Source organism: Cnephaeus nilssonii, assembly GCF_951640355.1.
Source record: "Cnephaeus nilssonii genome assembly, chromosome: 3".
Lineage (NCBI taxonomy): Eukaryota > Metazoa > Chordata > Mammalia > Chiroptera > Vespertilionidae > Cnephaeus > Cnephaeus nilssonii.
In genome coordinates this window covers 101,966,728-101,983,976 of record NC_137074.1, presented here as the reverse complement: position 1 = coordinate 101,983,976, position 17,249 = coordinate 101,966,728, and the positions used below count along the sequence as shown (strand labels likewise).

Here is a 17,249-nt window from a genome sequence, read left to right as displayed (position 1 = left end):
ACAAGTATTCTTGATGGAGAATTTCAGCTCTCTCTATATTTAAGTCTAATTCCACACTTGATGTAAAATTAGTAAGACCATTTGTATTTTATTTCAGTCCTCTATAAGTTTTTAAATGAAATTGCTATCTCTTAACACCATAATTGTGGGTTATATTTTAATTTTTATCCCAAATAAGTGCCTGCATTGATATTGTTACTAAAGGTTTCCAATTTTAAGAAAACCTGAAAAAATGTTCACATGTCAAAGTGTAAATACATAGTGTAAACACAAAGTGTCGGATACTTCTAGATATAAAGTTACCTGGTTACTCTGTTGATTGAAGAATTTAATGTATCCAGTAAGTGGTAGTCAGTTCAACTGCAGGGTGGCATCTGGTATTTTCCTTTTTAATGTCTTAGCTTAGGTGTTAAAACTCTTTATGGTAGAGAATTTGCAGAGTTCTCATCAGTACAGTCTTGAGGTTCCTAGAGAGAAATAGAGCGTGAGCGGAAGAGAGGACTCCACAATCAGAAATTACCTTCAAGTGCTGTGGACTCAAAGCTGTGCAGACAGTGGATTTCCGTTTGTCCACTTTTATGACTTCTGCTTTTATTTCCTTGGGGAATGTGGGGCAGGGTGGGTGAAAAGTCATCTTTTAAAAGGCAGTTTTAAATCTTGTGGCTTTTTACTGAGACCTGCCATATAGTTGATGCTGTATGAGTTCTTTTGGGTATTTTTCCCTGCAAGGATAAATCCAAGCCTTTTGAAGTCTGCTTCCTGGAGAAGGTTGCAAGCTTGTTCCTTAGATGGCTGTTTACCTGAAAACATACTGTGCTCAACATCGGGAGATGTATTATGCTGTAAGAGTAATTACATTAACTCAGAACCTGTGCTTGTTAGGGATGTTAAATCTCTTGCATCTTTGCCTTTCTTTTCCTGGTTAATAATGTCATTATTTTAAATCTGTGTTTGATCAACTTTTTGTAGATGAAACAGTTTCCTCCCATTATAAATGATAAAATTCCAAAATTACATTAGAAAGAAAAACAGTTGTATCCAATTGCCAGGCTTATTATATAAAGTGTCTTTTATGCTTTTCTTGAACAGAATTTACATAGAAACAATATTTTTTTTCTGTTAACCAAGTTTTTGGTGTTGGGGAATAAATAAATTCATGGATCCTTGTATTGCTATTACCTTGGTATAAATACTGCTATGGGCGTGCATGCACACAAACACACACACAAATATTTCTAACTGTAATCTCTGTTACGAGAGAACCATTTGGGTAGCTGCCTTTGCTATGAAGATATGTTTTGGTTATTTCTTTCTCCTGAGTTTTGCGTGGGTCTGTCTCTGTATTTGTTAATCTTCAACAAAGGTTCTCAAAGTGCAGAACAGCAGCCAGGCTTCCCTGGGGAGTCATGAGAAATGCAGGTTCCTTGGCACCAAACCCAGCCCCAGTGAGTCAGGAACTCTGGGTGCTCCCCTCACCTGCATTTTAATGATCTTTCCATGTGATACTCATGCACATTCAAGTTTTAAATCAGAACCACTGAGTTAAGCTGGCATTAAGAATCTAAAATCAAGTTACGAATTTGAATCATTTTATTTGGAAATTTCAGGTACTTAATAGATCCTAATCTGTTAGTCAGCTAGAGGTGTCAATTTGATATTAAACTCTTGGAAAAGTAGGTATCAGGTTATTTTTATTTTAAAATTTGACTTACAATAAGCAAATCTTATTTGTTGAGTTGGGGACACAAAATTAGACTTTGAGAGAACTTGCATGTTATGTACACTTCAGAATAATAATAGCCAGTGTTTGATTTCTTATATCGTCATGAATTAACTCATTTTATGACCTTGACGACTCTCTGAAGTACACCTTCATATGATTTCTGTTTCTGGATGAGGGCAACTGGGGAGCAGAGCAGTGGATTCATTAGAGGCCTGATGCCGACCATGCTGCCTGGTCCTGGAGCCTCCATCTGTAGCAATTTGCAGTTACTGCCAAATCTTCCCCCTCTCGCTCTCTCCTGGACATTGAGGCGGAGGAGCGAGAGGTAAATACCATGAAGGGAATGGCTGCACTTCTTTTAGGAAAATAAGAGTCATACTTGTGTTTACAGCAAATTGTAAACTCTAAAGGACGTTTATGAATTGTTTCTAAGGTCTAGAGATGAAACAAGATTTGTGGGGAAAAATTCTAACACATAATGTATGTGTTACATTACAGGAACACTAATTCAGGATACTTAAATCATATATTTTATTGAGAATTTACATTTCCAAATTCCTAGAGGACTATGAGTAGGGGACTGAAGGGTAAAGGAAAATCTCCAGCTCTTATTCTAAATTAACTTTCTCTCTCCTCTGGTGTTAACTCACAACCACACCTGTCTATGAACCTTCTCTGAGAATATTTTCTTTGGAGGATGACTGCCAATTACCCATTTAGATCACTTGACTTTGAAGGTGACGAAAATCTTTCAAGCAAGAATGAATCTCAGATTACAAAAGTATATTGTGATATGACTATAATAGAGCAAGTTGTGCACTCAGCTCATTAATAAACAACAACGCGTGCAGTTTGTAATTGTATGTGTTACTTTGGGAATGGGACTAGCTTTGATTGATTTGGTTACTTTCAACGACTGAGATGACTTAGAATAAACTTGTAACCCAGAATTTTTACATGAAAGTGATTTAACCAGTTTATTTATTTTGCCAAGTCTGCTGAAGGTTGTCTGCTTATCTGAAAATATTTACTTGAATGAGATTACTCTGTACCCAGGGGGCTCCTGTCCTGGAGTGGATGACTCTGGTCCCTTTGGAACCAGGTTGTGGCAGGAGGATGGAGAGGTAATTAAACCATTTGATTAGCTCTCTTTGGCTATTTTAGTTCTAACGTGGTTTGTAGGTGTGGTCATTTTGTTATTAGTGAATGTTTCCATTGAATACATGCATTTTAAGGAATTGCTTGCTTATGTCATCTAGTTTGGCTTTTCTGGTGAGAGTATAGACACTTAGGTTAGATAAAAGACAAATTCCTAAAGTCAGGAGTCTTGGGCACTGGGGTTTTTAGTAAAAGCGAATGCTAACTCTGCTCATCGAGTTGTCTCCCTGTCTCGAGTGTTTTGCTTGAAAGCGGAGGCCTAGTTACTGTATCTAGTTAAACACCGTAACATCAGTTATGCTCCTGCAGTGCACTGAGCCTGCTGGATAAAGTCTCATTTCAGCCACACTGTGGACTAGAAGCTGTTGTAGGACAAAGATTTCCTATACAAATCAAATTAAAGGGGCTCCCTATTTTTTTGATTTGAAGAAAAATTTACTCTAATTCAGGTGGAATTATTAATGAGAAGCAACAGCTCATTTCTTGTTACTTTACAGGGTTGGGGGTCTTTTTTTCTTCCAAGGGACATTTGTATATTTAAAACATCATTCAAGGGCCATATAAAATTGCCAGCTTAAAAGTTAGCCTGCTGTATTTGGCCTAACATTTCATGAACTCGCCCTTTATGCCTTGCAGGCCTTGTACGGCTCGCAGGTCGGATGTTCCCTGCCCCTGCTTAACACAGCCTCCCTCCCTGCACATGTGCACACCTGTCCTTCACCCCAGCCCAGGGCTTATTATTGATGTAGCATTTATATGAAGTCATTTTATTCTAAACAGAACAATAGCATATTAAAGAATTCAGCTACAAAAATAATGCTTGAAAGCCTCTTTTAATAGTTATTTATTTTCAGAGGGAGGGGATGGGGCCAAGAAGAGATTAGCTAAAGAACTTATATGCATATACTGTATGCATTACCTATGGACACAGACAATAGTGTGGTGAAGGCCTGGGGAGGGGGCAGGAGTGGGGAGGAGGAGGTGAATGGGGGGGGGGGGGGGAGAGGGACATCTGTAATACTTTCAACATTAAAGATATATTAAAAATAATAAAATAAACTTATTTTAATAAAGGAACTAAAATAAAATTTTATGTAGATTTATTATGTTTTAAAAAGTGGCTTTTACTCCTTTTTGGAGATGATTTATACTGGGTTTGCATTTGAATATTTAAACATACAAATTAATGAGTGTTGGGAAGTTTGAAATGCTTAATTTTATCATATCAGCAGGACAAGTGCATCTACTTCATCGATCGTAATTAGTGTTCGAAAGAAAAGGAAGCACTCAGAGTGGGATTCTTATTTCCCTTTAAGGAGCATTAATTTATTAATTTTAAAATTCTGTGGTTATTGGGTCATTTGTAGAAATAATCAGAAAATATGAATAAGGAGAGTACATAGCTCTGATAGTCTAGCCACCATTATCATATCTTTGTGAACACACATGTGTTTTGGCAACATTTCTAATCACATATTTTAAAGAAATGAACATGACTCAGAGCAGACTTCAATTTAATTCACTTCAATTCTTCCTTCAATTCTCCCCAAGGATATTTGGGTTGAGAGGCACATTTTAATTTCTGTAGTATAACAGGCCTCCCCGGGTTTTGGACATGCATCCTCATAGTTCCATATCAGTTAAGTAAAGTAATCGACCTGGAGATTTTCCAAAGTCAGTGCATAGGGGAGATGAGCTGTCCCACCCACGGACAGCACACTGCCAGTGGCTAGACGCCTAGTGATTTTTTTCTCCTGCCGAACAAATGTGTCCTTCAGGGAATAAATAACAGAATAATTCTTCAGTACTGATCTCTAATCGTTAATTTTACTTACAAACTAGGCAACTTGAGGTTGTTTTGATTCCCAGATGAAAGAGGAGAACTTATTGGTACTCTTGGGAATATTTGGTCTATTTTCTTAGGGTGCCTTAATTCTCATGTAGTATAAGTTGGTATTTGAAGATTTGTACATTTTCTGCATGTACAAAAAAATTGGACATAAACCAGTTCCACAGTGTTCATCTCACAACACACGTAAACTAATTACTAAAGTTCTGTGGCACACCAAACAATGTACTTTTGGCTGATCTGATAAGAATAAAAGGCATCATTTTGATTCATTCACACTGGATGGCTATTGTGTTGGCTGTTATCATTTTTTTTTTCATTTGACAACCTAAGGGAGAAGAGGTCAGTGCCCCTGACTAAATTGTCGGGTATTGTATAGTTTAAAAATTCTTGCAACACACTGGTTGAAAATTGCTGTTGTAGGCTGCTGAAAAAGAGTTGCTTTTAGAAATCTTTGTCTTTCCATTTTGAAGATTAGTTTGAAGATTAGGAACAGCTACCAGGCATGATTTTCCTAACAATATCAGCTATCAGAAGCACATACAGTTTCACACGCAGAGGGGACCCTGGGTTCTTTCCCAGCGAAGTGCATGTTGCTCTTGGTTTTAAATTCCATCCCTCACTCTCAATGCTCAGGTAGTTGGACTGTGCTTCTAGTCCAACTCCCTGAGCATATCAGGACCAATGAACTGATAATGAACTTCCTCACATTCCTCACTTCCCCCCACATTCCCTGTGTTTTTCTCAGTCTCCTTTTTTCTCAGTGGTGAAGTGGAAAGGTGTGCCTGACTTTGTTTCCAAGTTAAGCCAGACACGACACTGTTGTTTTCTATCTCTTTTATCAGTTATCTGCCCTCCAGTCTGGATTTCCTTCCTGGAGACTCTATTGGGAACAGAGCTTTGAGACAAGAGGTTGCCATTGATTATCCTAACACAGCCTTCTCTTTCCTCTCAAGCTGCTGTTCTTCATGCCCAATACTAGTAAATGTGGGTTACGTCCTTCACCTTCTCTTGTTTCACCGCCTACTCTTACTTCAGCTCCCTATTTCCTGCTCTCTGCCCTCCATCCCCCATTGTAGAGAAACTTCTCTTTTGAGGTTCACACGTGTGTGGTTTTTTTAAAAAACAAGTCAGGCTACATCCATTGTGAGTTCTCCACTGCATTGGATACTATTGATGACTCCCAGGGTTAAATGTCCCCTCCGTGACTAACCTCTGTGACCCTGACTTCTCTGGTGCTCTTATTAATTATGGAGAGTGCATGTGCATCATTGGATGGCTTGTTTGTCCTCCTCACTGTCTCAACCCTCTAGGCCGCCCCCCAATAATTTGGAGTTTTTGCACCCCTTCCAGTGACACATTGCTCTTCTCCCTAAGCTGTCACCTCCCTGTTCGCCTCCATGTCAAACCACCCACTAAATATTTCTAAAACACTAGAGGCCCAGTGCGCGAAATTCATGCTTGGGTGTGGTCCCTAGGCCTGGCCACCAATCAAAGGGCAGGTCTCAGCTGACCTCTGGGCCCTGGGCAGCACGTGGGACCCTGGGCCCCCGTGTGCCCTCCTCCGCCTGAGTCACGGTGCCCGAGTCCCCACGCAGAGATACAGTGAGCGCAGCTGGACACCATGGGCCGGGGCACAGCCTTGGCCTCTGGGCCACCCAGTGGTGCCACACGGAAGCCAGGAAGGCAGCATGCTCTCTTCCAGCCAACACCTGCCATATTACACGCTGCCCCCCCAGTGGTCAGTGCACGTCATAGCAAGCAGTTGAACTTCTGGTTGACCGCCTGCCTGAAGGGACAATTGGCATATTAGGCTTTTATTATATAGGATTTCTACCTACCCCTTAAATTCTTCTCACTTAAAGGTGAATTTATGAGCTCCCTGCTGTTGTTACCTACTCTTTTTTTTCTTCCAACCCACTCTGTCTAGTGAGTGAGTCATCTTGAAATCCAGTGAGATGAACGTTCCCTCAGATGCATGAGATCTTCCTAATTGCCATCAAATACCTCTTGGTTTTGCTTCTTCTTTTTTAGTCTCACCACTGAGATCTAGTTTACACTCTACAAACTTTTTTGCTCTTTCTCTTTGCCTCCCATTTCTCCTCTTGAGTTTTATCAGCACTTTTCAGGTTAAGTTTCCTACAAAACTAGTTTTTGTTTTCATCTTTTAGTCATGTGTTCTTTTATTAGTCCACTTATTTATTCTGTATATTGTATATTCATTGAGCATTAAGTGCCAATCAGTGCCTGTTAAGAATGTAAATGTGGCCCTGGTCGGGTGGCTGGGTTAGTTGGAACATTTTCCCATTTTGTGGGTTCAATTTCCGGTCCGGGGGTATATCCAAGTTGTGGGTTCCATCCCTGGTTGGGGCACATACCTAGGTTGTGGGTTCGATTCCCGATCAGGGCATGTATCAGAGGCAACTGATCAATGTTTCTCTCTCACATCGATGTTTCTCTCTTTCTCTTTGCCCTGAATCCTCTCTCTCTAAAAATCAATAAAAACATATCCTTGTGTGATCATTAAAAAAATAACATAAATGTGAACACAACAGACCTGGGTTCTCCATCACAAAACGGGTAGTTTAGCAGGGAAGACAGACACTAGCGAATACATAGAAAAGAAGTGAATTATACTGTGACAAGTGCCCCAAAGCTTCTCTCCCCGCCCTGCACCTCCTCTGGCGAGGGCTCTCACTCGCGTGTGGGAGGGAGTGCGGGCCCAGAGGCTGGACATGGCCAGAGCATTTCCACTAGTGAAGCTGAGGCTGCGGAGAGTATTTTAGGTGTGTGTGTGGGGGGGGGGGGGGGGGGTGGCACAGCCAAGGAAGGATGCAGCCGGTATCTGGGAAATGTGGAGTAATGTGGCACAGTGGGAGTGGGGTGTGAGAGAGAGAGAAGTGGAAGTTAGGGAATACGAATGGACGGCAATGGGCGCTGTCTCCTGAAAAATCCGAGGCTCAGAAAGGCTCATTCTCCGGACCGTGGAGCTGGACCCGAGTGCATTCACAGCTCTAACCCAACCTCAGGCTGTGGCTGTTCATGCCGGCCCAGGCTCCTGTGTGTTAGTGAGGAGCGCACGGGTCTTCCCGGGACACCACCCTCACCAGCCCCGCCGCGGCTTCTGCTCCCTCTGCCAACGCTGCCTTTATGACACTGGATCTGCGATCCCCGAGGACAAGCAACTGGCATCCTTGCATTTTCTCAGGGTCCCAGCGCCTTGTCCTGCTGTGAGGAGACACTCTATAAACAGTTGTGAATCTCTTTGCTAACATCTTTCCATCATGCCTCCTGCTGAAGTTTCCATTAGAACCATTTGACCACAGGTGCCTTCACTGAAAACAATCCCAGGTCCAGGACTGTGCTGCTGGGTGTCGAACAGTTTCCTCAGTGCCCTCTGTAAGCTTCACATGGGCACATCCACCAGACAAACAAGAAATATACCCGCAGTGCTCTGTGACCACAACAAAAGTTGGAAATGAACAAACAGCTCAGTCATTCAGATGTGCAGCCAGGTGTGGGAATCATTACCTCTGTTGACTTCATCCTGTGGTTAGGTCTGTCTATGGAAATTTTGAGGAGATTTGGATATTCATGATGTATTAAGTAACAGTGGCTTCTAGAAGAGACCTGCTCCTAGCCTTCCCCTCCCCTTTTTACTGGTAAGGAGGCAAATTTGAACACCTGAAACAATAATTACTTGGTGGCGGGGTAGCAGCATGGAGTGGCAGGGTGTACAAATGTAGATTTCTGATAAATATAATTTTAAAAAGGAACTAGTGCAAGGAGAAGTGGTGTCTTGAATTCAAGTGTGTGAGAGAGAAAGACAGAATGACAAAGACTGGGAGGAAAGTGAGAGAGAGAGAGAGAGAGAGAGAGAGAGAGAGAGAGAGAGAGAGAGAGATCAGGCTCTTATTTCAAGAGTGTAGAAGCAAAACGCTGCACTTCTCCATGTCTCCAGGACTTTTGCAGCCACTGCTAATTAGGACCACAATATGGTGTGTGTTTGCTGGGCGGTGTTTTCTCAGGCAAGCTCCTTAGGATTAGATGCTGTTCGGAAGGGAACGCACCTGGCAGGGGCAACATGTAGCAATGATAAGAAGATAGACCCAAGGATAGAGCTGGGAGTTATCCCAAGAAGATGAAAGAGTATAATATAAGATCTGAGAGAGAAATTTAGTAGAAACGTTCAAAACCAGGTGTAAGAGAGAACTCATCCTGGACTATATGACTTTGGCTGAGGAATGTGGTTAGCAGTATGCGCATGTTGTTTGCTGTGACTGAGTGGTCTCCCGCCCCAGGAGGGAGAAACAGCTCTTGAATTCACTGGGTTTGTGGGCAGGGAGGGCTGGGGCGCTCCAGAAGGGAAGTTAGTGTCAGACGGAACCTGTTTGCACTTCTAGCTATTTACCTCCCATCCAATGAGACCCGCATGCTATACTGGAAACAAACATACATGTATCTTACACAGTCATGTTGGAAGTAAAGGAAACACTTTTATAAAAAGTTAAGGGTCCTAGGAAGATGTTTTTTTCTAAATATAAAATATTTAATGATGCTGTTAAGAGAAAACCAAACTTACTAAGAAATAACACTTTCCTTAAGGAAAAAGTACAACTAGATAGTATGTAAACATGATGTGAAATGAACACCATGCTAAATTTTAAACAATGAAAAGTTTTCAATGATCAAAACTTACTCTGTAGGGGTCGCCCACATCAACTGCTTCTATTAAGACTTCAGGTTAGTTGACACTTTTTTTAACTTTAGCAAGTTCCAAACTGGAAAAACCAGGTGTTGCCAGTGGAGGTGGAGGTGGACTGAAAGGTGGGCGGGTGCCACCAGGCCCGCCAGCATAGAGAGGCTGTGGTTCCTGCACTTCCTGGCCCCGACGTGCGGCCCTGCGCCTGCAGACAAGGGTTTCTCAGTGCACTTTTCTGTTTTTCAGGATGAGTCTTCAAGCCACGAATGTAACCAGCGCACGGTTCTTCTCTATGGTGTGGGCAAAGCACGTGACGAAGCGAGGCATCAGCTGAAGAAGATTACCAGAGATATTTTGAAAATCCTAAATAAGAAGAGCACCACAGAGACGGGGGGTAAAGAGCCCCAATGCGCTTGCTCCCATTGTGCTGGCTTATGTCCTCCCCCTGAGCACAGTCTTTATCAAGTTTGTAGAGGGCAGTGTCCCCAGTGTTTCCTCTCCTCAATGACTGTCACATTGAAATATGAATAAGCACATTGAAATTTTAAGGCCTTGGTTCCATTTATAGTAATCCTTGTATTAAAATAGCACGTTTTATGAGTAGATGTAGGTAGTTTTTATCTTCTACTTTTTTTACTTCCCGAATTTTCTACAATAGTCAAGAATGGAGTATTGAAGAATGAGTTGGAAACCCCTTACTTTGGAAGTGATTCCCCTATTCTTTACCAGTCTTTTTCAAGCTTGTAGTTTGCTCTGGGTACTTATATTGCGTGATAACTGAAAATCATGACAGTGTAGTTGCTGATCTCTTCTTACATTAATCAGAAGAATAATTGCGATAGGTAATGGTGGCTACCGATATCTCCAAAAGTTTTCAAGTGAAAAAGAAAATTAGGTCTTTGCTCTATAATGCCTTCTTTACTTAGAATACTCTTTCCCCTGGCCTTTTACATAGTTTTTACAGTGAAGCTATGCCTATACATTATGTCACCACATTGCATAATTGAAATTTTGTAATTATCTACTTTACATTTTCCTAATTACTCTTTTCAAGGTTTGTTTATTTTATTAGGCAGTCATATGATTTAAAATATGACATAATATATACTCCACTACCTCCAGTGGTATTTGTTTTTCTACTGCTTAAATAATAAAAGGGGGGAGGGCTCAATTTTCCCTGTGCAAACAGCACACTTCCCAAACTTGGTATAAGCCACCTCTGGAAACCCTGCTTTGATGTTCAGTACAAAATAAATACTCTTTTATGAACCTCTCCACAGGGGATCCTTTAGACTTTAAGCAGATGAATTTCTAGAGCTTGTCCACGCTACTCTGTCCTACAGGAAAGTGCAGATATAACTCATGCAAATAGCTCTCTTTCCTCTCCATCCATAGAGGGGCACAGGCAGAAACAAGGTACAAGGCTCTCTTTTCACTCTGAATACCATGTTGCCTCTGTGTGAGTCGCAGGCTAGTCCTTCGAGCACACACAATGGAAACTCGACCTTCATGTGATTTGCATCGTGTTCCCTCACTTCCTCCTGTTGCTGGTTAAGGAACTCGCGCTACACCAGCTTGCAGGGGATAACCCGGAGTCCTGGGAGGGAAATGAAACCGTGCTGTTGTTGGTCTGTCCTGTGGAGCTTCAGAGAACACAGTTGCTAAGAAAAACCGTTGATCTGCCCTTGCTCTTCTCCCTCTCCTGGAGAAAGAGGATATGGGTTGCATTTGGAAGGTTGGATTTAGAAGCTGTGTTAAGTAGGGAGCAGAGACTGCTGAAACTCCTCTTGGTGTACTTGAGAATGGGGTGGACACTATCTCAGTCCAAAGGTTCAGTACTACAGGTTGTTTTTTTTAATTTTAATTAATTTTAGAGTCTTTCCAGGTCCTATGGCATTTTTGGTTTTTGGAAAACTGAGAGGGTAGGAAGAGGAAGGAAGCAATGTGGTATCTTTTTCTGTTGAGTCTACTTCCTTCCTTCGTAGTTTTTTATGTCAGACTATAGTCTATGCTATCTTTGTATCAGTTTCTTAAATAAGCCAGTCTCGCTCATGAACTCACAGAGACAATGGTTGTTGTTCATGCTGCTTTTCGAGATACCAGTGATGGAAACACCACCGTGAACAGGCATCTTCAAGGGGGATTTTTGTCTTTCCCTCATTTTAAAATTCCTCACCCAGAAATGTTTTCATTAGATCTATCTTTTGATAGGCCACATTTAAGTCACTACTTAAAACCTCGTGTGCTCACCAGAAGCTAGCTAACTATTCTTAAGATTAATGGAAATTCGCCCCCTTTCGTCAGTGAAGACGAGGATTGATAAGGCAGGAAAAGGGAGCTTGTGTAAGCATGTATATGATTTTTAGGAACTCCATTAGGAGTGTTATCACATCAACCAGGCTTTATCCTGGGGCATTTATAATCCAAAACTTATATGACATTTCCAGTTGAAGGTGGTCAAACCTCTTTTACATTTATATGACTAGTCATCTTTGTGTTTCAATGGTGCGTCTTTTGAAAATATTAATGAGGTTTATCATTAATATTAGAAGGCCAAAACTCGTAGGGTTTAAAGATTTTGAAAAAAAGACAACCAAATTTAAGCAACTAAAGAATAATAATACCTATTATGAAAGCAAATTAACATAAGACAGATGAGAAAAAAATCTATGAATTATGACTGTTAGGCATGTGAATACTATTAAAATAAAGTATTCCATTGAAAACTACCACTAATATTTTATATATTTTTAAATGAATATGAATTGCCAATAATCAATTGCATATTTTTATGTGAGATTTTAAGAAGTTAGCTATAGCTTATTAGCATACACAAACAAACAAAAAAGATGCATCTGTGAGTTCTCATGATGGATCTACTTCCTCATCTGTGTTATTTTTGTTTGTGTTTTTGCTTTGGTCCCAGGAAGGACTAAATAATTATCTTAACTTCAATTTTAAAGCACATTGTACCCAACATGGTTGATGTGCGCTTTCAGCCTTGGATCAGTGGTGTTAGTTAATGAAAAATTCCAAACTTGGATATTTTAAACATGTTTATGACAAATGATCAGCTAAATGGAAAACAAATAGGCTTAATGAACTTATTAGTTTTGTTCTTTGGTGTTATTGGTAAAAGTGGCACAGTCTTGTACCTTATGCTGCTCGTCACCTTTTAATTCTGATTTACTCTGGTTACAGCGTTTGTTAGTTTGTTTGTTTGTTTGTTTGTTTATTTGTTTGTTTTAGGCAATGACCACAAAACAGCCTGAGTTTTTATTTGGTGGGCGGAGGGGAGACGTTGGTAAGGGCTTAAATTGTAATTGCTTATTGTTGAAAGGGAAGTATCCTGTCTTCTAATGTTATTTTTTAACATCATTACATTTGTCATTAACAAAATCTTTTGCTGTTTAGTGAAGTTGTTGTTAGTTTAATAGAGGTGTGTAATAACCTTTGTTCTCTGAATTAAACTTTTCCAAATAAAATGTGAGGGATTAGGCAAAAAAAAACCCAAAAAAACAAAAAACCCTCTTAAACATAACAGTACTGATATGGTGATTGCAGGGGTGGGGGAGGGCCCAGGGGGGGGGGGGGGGGGGACAGGTAGAAGAGGGTAGGGGTGCGGGCAGGGCGGAGATGTGAGTGATAATGCTCTTGTACCATAGCCTTTAACTAGTTAGAATCATTGTGTTGGAAATGACCTTAGACATCGTATAATCCAACCTTTTCCTTTTGTTTTTAGATTTATCTTCGTACATACATACATTACAAAATATTTAAAAACTGGATCTAATTATTTTTGGATGTTATCCTTTAAACTTTTAAGAACAAGAGTCCCTCTGGGATAGCATATTTTAAAACATTTTTATTATGATTTTTTCAAACTGCTTTATGCTAGAATAAGTGTTGCATTTTCCCATTAATGTGGAGGAATTTTATCTTTTCTACCCCTAAAAGTTAGGAATCATGTGTGTAAATTTTCTTTTTTTTACAAATTAAACTATTTGAGAAAATATCACAGTAAGTCTCCTAAGAAGATGCCAGTGGAGCTTTCTATTAAGTCAGAATGAGGCTGGGTGATTTCCCCACTTCCTTGTTAAGGTTTTCTATTTCAAAAGTCAGTTAGTTAGAAATGTTCATGGAGGTGCTGGTCATAGTAACCAAAATCTAGAAACAACTCACTGTAATGGATAAACAAATGGTGGTGTAGTCCAACACTGGAATAATGGTACGGAAGTGGGCAGTATTAATTTTAAAACAAATTAAAATTGCAATAACAATATGGATTAATCTCAGAAACACAATGTTGAGTGAAAGATGTCAGATGTATATATTGTATAGTTGTATTTATATAAAGTTCCGAGGTGGGCAGTATTAGTCTGAGCTGTTAGAGGAGTTGGGATCTTGTCCCCTGGGGAGAGAGAAGTGGATGGAGGGGGCCCCATCAAGTGTGCCGTGTTCTGATATGTGATTTTGTGATTTGAGTTTCATTACAAGTGTATTTATTTTGTAGAGATTTATAGAGTTTGTGCACTTTTTTGTATGTACATTATATTTAAATAAGAACAGTATCATTGAAAAGTCAAGAGCTTCTGTTGAATGAAAAATAATGTGTTACTATATGTTTATTAGTTGGAGATGAAGGACCCAGAGCCAGGAAGAACAGGCAGGAGTCATTTCCAACGCTGGAGACTGTGTTCACAAAACTTCAGCTCCTTTCGTATTTCGATCAGCATCAAGTGACATCTCAGGTAGCCATTTAAAGCTGTTTATTATACACTTGGGATATTCATATTTCCTTAAAAGTCTCCTATGTAGTATATGTTTCTGGCCTTACTTGGTTTTATAAATATGCTTTAAAAACATATTTAGAAGCATCTCAAACTATTGAGTAGCTCAGTTTTAAGTGTTAGGTTGTCTTCCTCAGAAGAATTAATTTTTATTTTGAAAATATTTTTACCTTATGGTAATAATCAACATTATGTAAAATATCTCTAATGTAATGCTTATGTTTTTACACTATGGTCCTACATTGCTATTAATAAGGGAGAAATCTGTTCATGATAAATAAAGTACAGTTGAGAAGAAACCAACCCTGTTTTATTTTACAAATCCATTGATATTCAAATAGATATTATCTAGAAATTAATTAATACTTCTAGTTATCTACCATTAGGACATTTGGGTCTAGATCTTATGATGACTTGGCTTATTTCTTCAGTTATAGTTGCAGTAAGGAAGTCAATTTGTGCATGGTTTAGATTTCTGTAGAAATAGGATTTAAATGTCTTCTAAGTAGAATCACATATAAATTTAAATTTCTTAATAAATAAAAATTATTTGGATATTGGTCTTATCAGTATTTTCACCTTTTTTGCACAGATCTCTAACAATGTACTGGAGCAGATCACAAGCTTTGCGTCCGGGACTTCCTATCACCTCCCTTTAGCTCACCATATTCAGCTCATCTTCGACCTCATGGAGCCAGCATTGAACATCAATGGACTAATTGACTTCTCAATACAGGTGCCACAGAGACCCTGCTTCTCTCATTTTAGGAAAGCAAATGTACCAGGCATTGTACAATTAAAATGAGCCATCCTGTGCATTTTTTAATAATTGAGACATTCTGAATCAACAGTATTTAAATAGCTTTTTAATTGCAGCTGTGTTCATAGTTTTCAGTTAAATAATTATAATACTGTGCTAAAATACACTGAGTGGCCAGATTATTATGATCTCTGAATGCATAATAATCTGACCAATATATATATATATATATATATATATATATATATATATATATATATATATACACACTAGTGACCCAGTGCATGAAATTCATGCACATTAAAAGGGGATTAATTAGAGGAAATAATTTAATATTGCTATTTGCCCTTTCTCTATAATAGAAGTGTTAGAGATGAAAGAAAATTAGTAAAATGTATATGAAAACTTTCCTCCTGTCAGAATCTGGGGCACACCATGGGACCCAGAGTCAAGTCCCCACTCAACCACATGCACCTCAAAATCGCGTGAGGCCCAGACCCGGCCGTCTCCGCCCCATTGGGCTAGATCCAGACCCGGCCAGTCCCACCCTTGTCAAGCCCTGCCAAGCAGGGGGCATAGCCTCAGGTCCCCTGGCCTGGCGCCAGGACGGGGGGCATGGCCTGAGGTCCCCCGACCCAGCACTGAGGGTACACCTTGAGGTCCCCTGTCAAGCCCCGCTGGATGGGAGGCACAGCCTGAGGTCCCCTGTCAAGCCCAGCCAGGCAGGGAGGCAACAGCCTCAGGTCTCCTGGCCCGGTGCTGGGGCAGGGGGGCACGGCCTGAGGTAACCTGTCAAGCCCCGCCGGGTGGGGGGTGCGGTCTGAAGTCCCCCAGCCTGATGCCGGGGTGGGGGGCGTGGCCTGAAGGCCCGTGTCAAGCCCCACCTGGTGGGGGACGCAGCCTGAGGTCCCCCGGCCTGGTGCTGGGGCGGGGGGAGCAGCCTGAGGTCCCCTCGCCCAGCACCAGGACGGGAAGCGCACCTTGAGGTCCCCTGTCAAGCCCCGCCGGGTGAGGGGCGTGGCCTGATGTCCCCTGTCAAGCCCCACCTAGTGGGGGTTGTGACCTGAGGTTCCCCGGCCTGGCATTGGGGCGGGGGGAGCAGCCTGAGATCCCCTAGCCCAGCACCAGGACGGGAAGCACACCTTGAGGTACCTGCCAAGCCCCACGGGGACAGGGGAGGGTGTAGCCTCAGGTCCCTGCTGATTGCTCGTTAAGGCTCCTTATGGGAACTTGGCCTCAGCAGTGGGTGCAGCCATCTTTGTGATGGAGTGATGGTCAATTAGCATATTCCATCTTTATTAGATAGGAGATATATATATATATATATATATATATATATATATATATATATATTATTAGAGGCCCGGTGCATCAATTCGTGCATGGGTGGGGTCTGGCCAGGGGGAGGGGACATGGGTGCATGGGTGGTTGGCTGGCCTGCTTGCTGGTCGAACTCCTGGTCGAGGGGACAATTTGCATATTAGCCTTTTATTATATAGGATATACACTGAGTGGCCAGATTATTATGCATTCAGAGATCATAATAATCTGGCCACTCAGTGTATGTACTAGTAATAGTCATTAACGCTTTGCACTCGCTTGCTTTTTTCTCGATTCCTTTATTCTACTCGGGATTTAATTTTTTAAATATCCCAGATTTTACAAAGTGCGGCAATAGAATAAAAAACTGGAGTTTCTTTTCATACAAACTTATTTATTTGGATTTTTTTATATTTCAAATTATTGATACATTCAATACAATTCGACATACGAGCTGCTACCGATGCTAACCGTGTCGAGTCACACTCGACATCCGAGTGCAAAAGGTTAAAAAATGGGAATGTTTTGAGGGTATTTTTTTTTTTGGTGTCTTTTATTACTTTGCTTTGAGAAAGATGAAAGGTTGTTTGCTATTTATAATAGAGTATATTTTAGGTTAAGAGCAAAAAAATAGAACTTTATATTTTGATTTGCCCTGCTATATTTCATATATATATATACTTGAGTATATTTCTTATCTTACATTGTTAGTAAATAGAAATGAAAGTTGATTTCTATTGCTTATTCTCTTAATAATCTCTGTTTTATTAAAAAGAAGGGAAAAAGGAGAAAAAAGTGAGAGGTGGGATGTTCTCTGAAATTATTCAGTCTAGAGCTTTAGTTTTGGGCTGCCATAGTGTTGGTAACTATTTTAGTATTGGATACTTTCTGACTACATGTACTATGCTGTCTACATAAAAGAAAAACTCCATAATTTGGTAAAGGAT

At 40.5% G+C, this 17,249-nt stretch overlaps 2 protein-coding genes across 9 annotated transcripts in view; one reads left to right on the top strand and one right to left on the bottom strand.

The window, feature by feature from the left end:
• The window catches only part of MED12L (mediator complex subunit 12L), a 420,881-nt gene that overhangs the window by 314,538 nt on the left and 89,094 nt on the right, over positions 1-17,249 (top strand). For all 7 annotated transcript variants that reach the window (XM_079766910.1, XM_079766915.1, XM_079766912.1 and 4 more), the window contains 3 exons: positions 9,679-9,826; positions 14,065-14,183; positions 14,815-14,958. In XM_079766910.1, coding sequence (XP_079623036.1) covers positions 9,679-9,826; positions 14,065-14,183; positions 14,815-14,958 — 411 coding nt within the window. The remainder of the gene's footprint in view (positions 1-9,678; positions 9,827-14,064; positions 14,184-14,814; positions 14,959-17,249) is intronic.
• Positions 1-17,249, bottom strand: part of P2RY12 (purinergic receptor P2Y12) — a 51,063-nt gene that overhangs the window by 3,545 nt on the left and 30,269 nt on the right. The window contains exons 2-3 of one of the 2 annotated variants that reach the window (XM_079766920.1): positions 9,430-9,762; positions 304-467 (exon numbers count right to left, since the gene is read on the bottom strand). The gene's annotated coding sequence lies outside the window, so the exon portion shown is untranslated. The remainder of the gene's footprint in view (positions 1-303; positions 468-9,429; positions 9,763-17,249) is intronic. The other variant, XM_079766921.1, reaches the window with a different exon arrangement.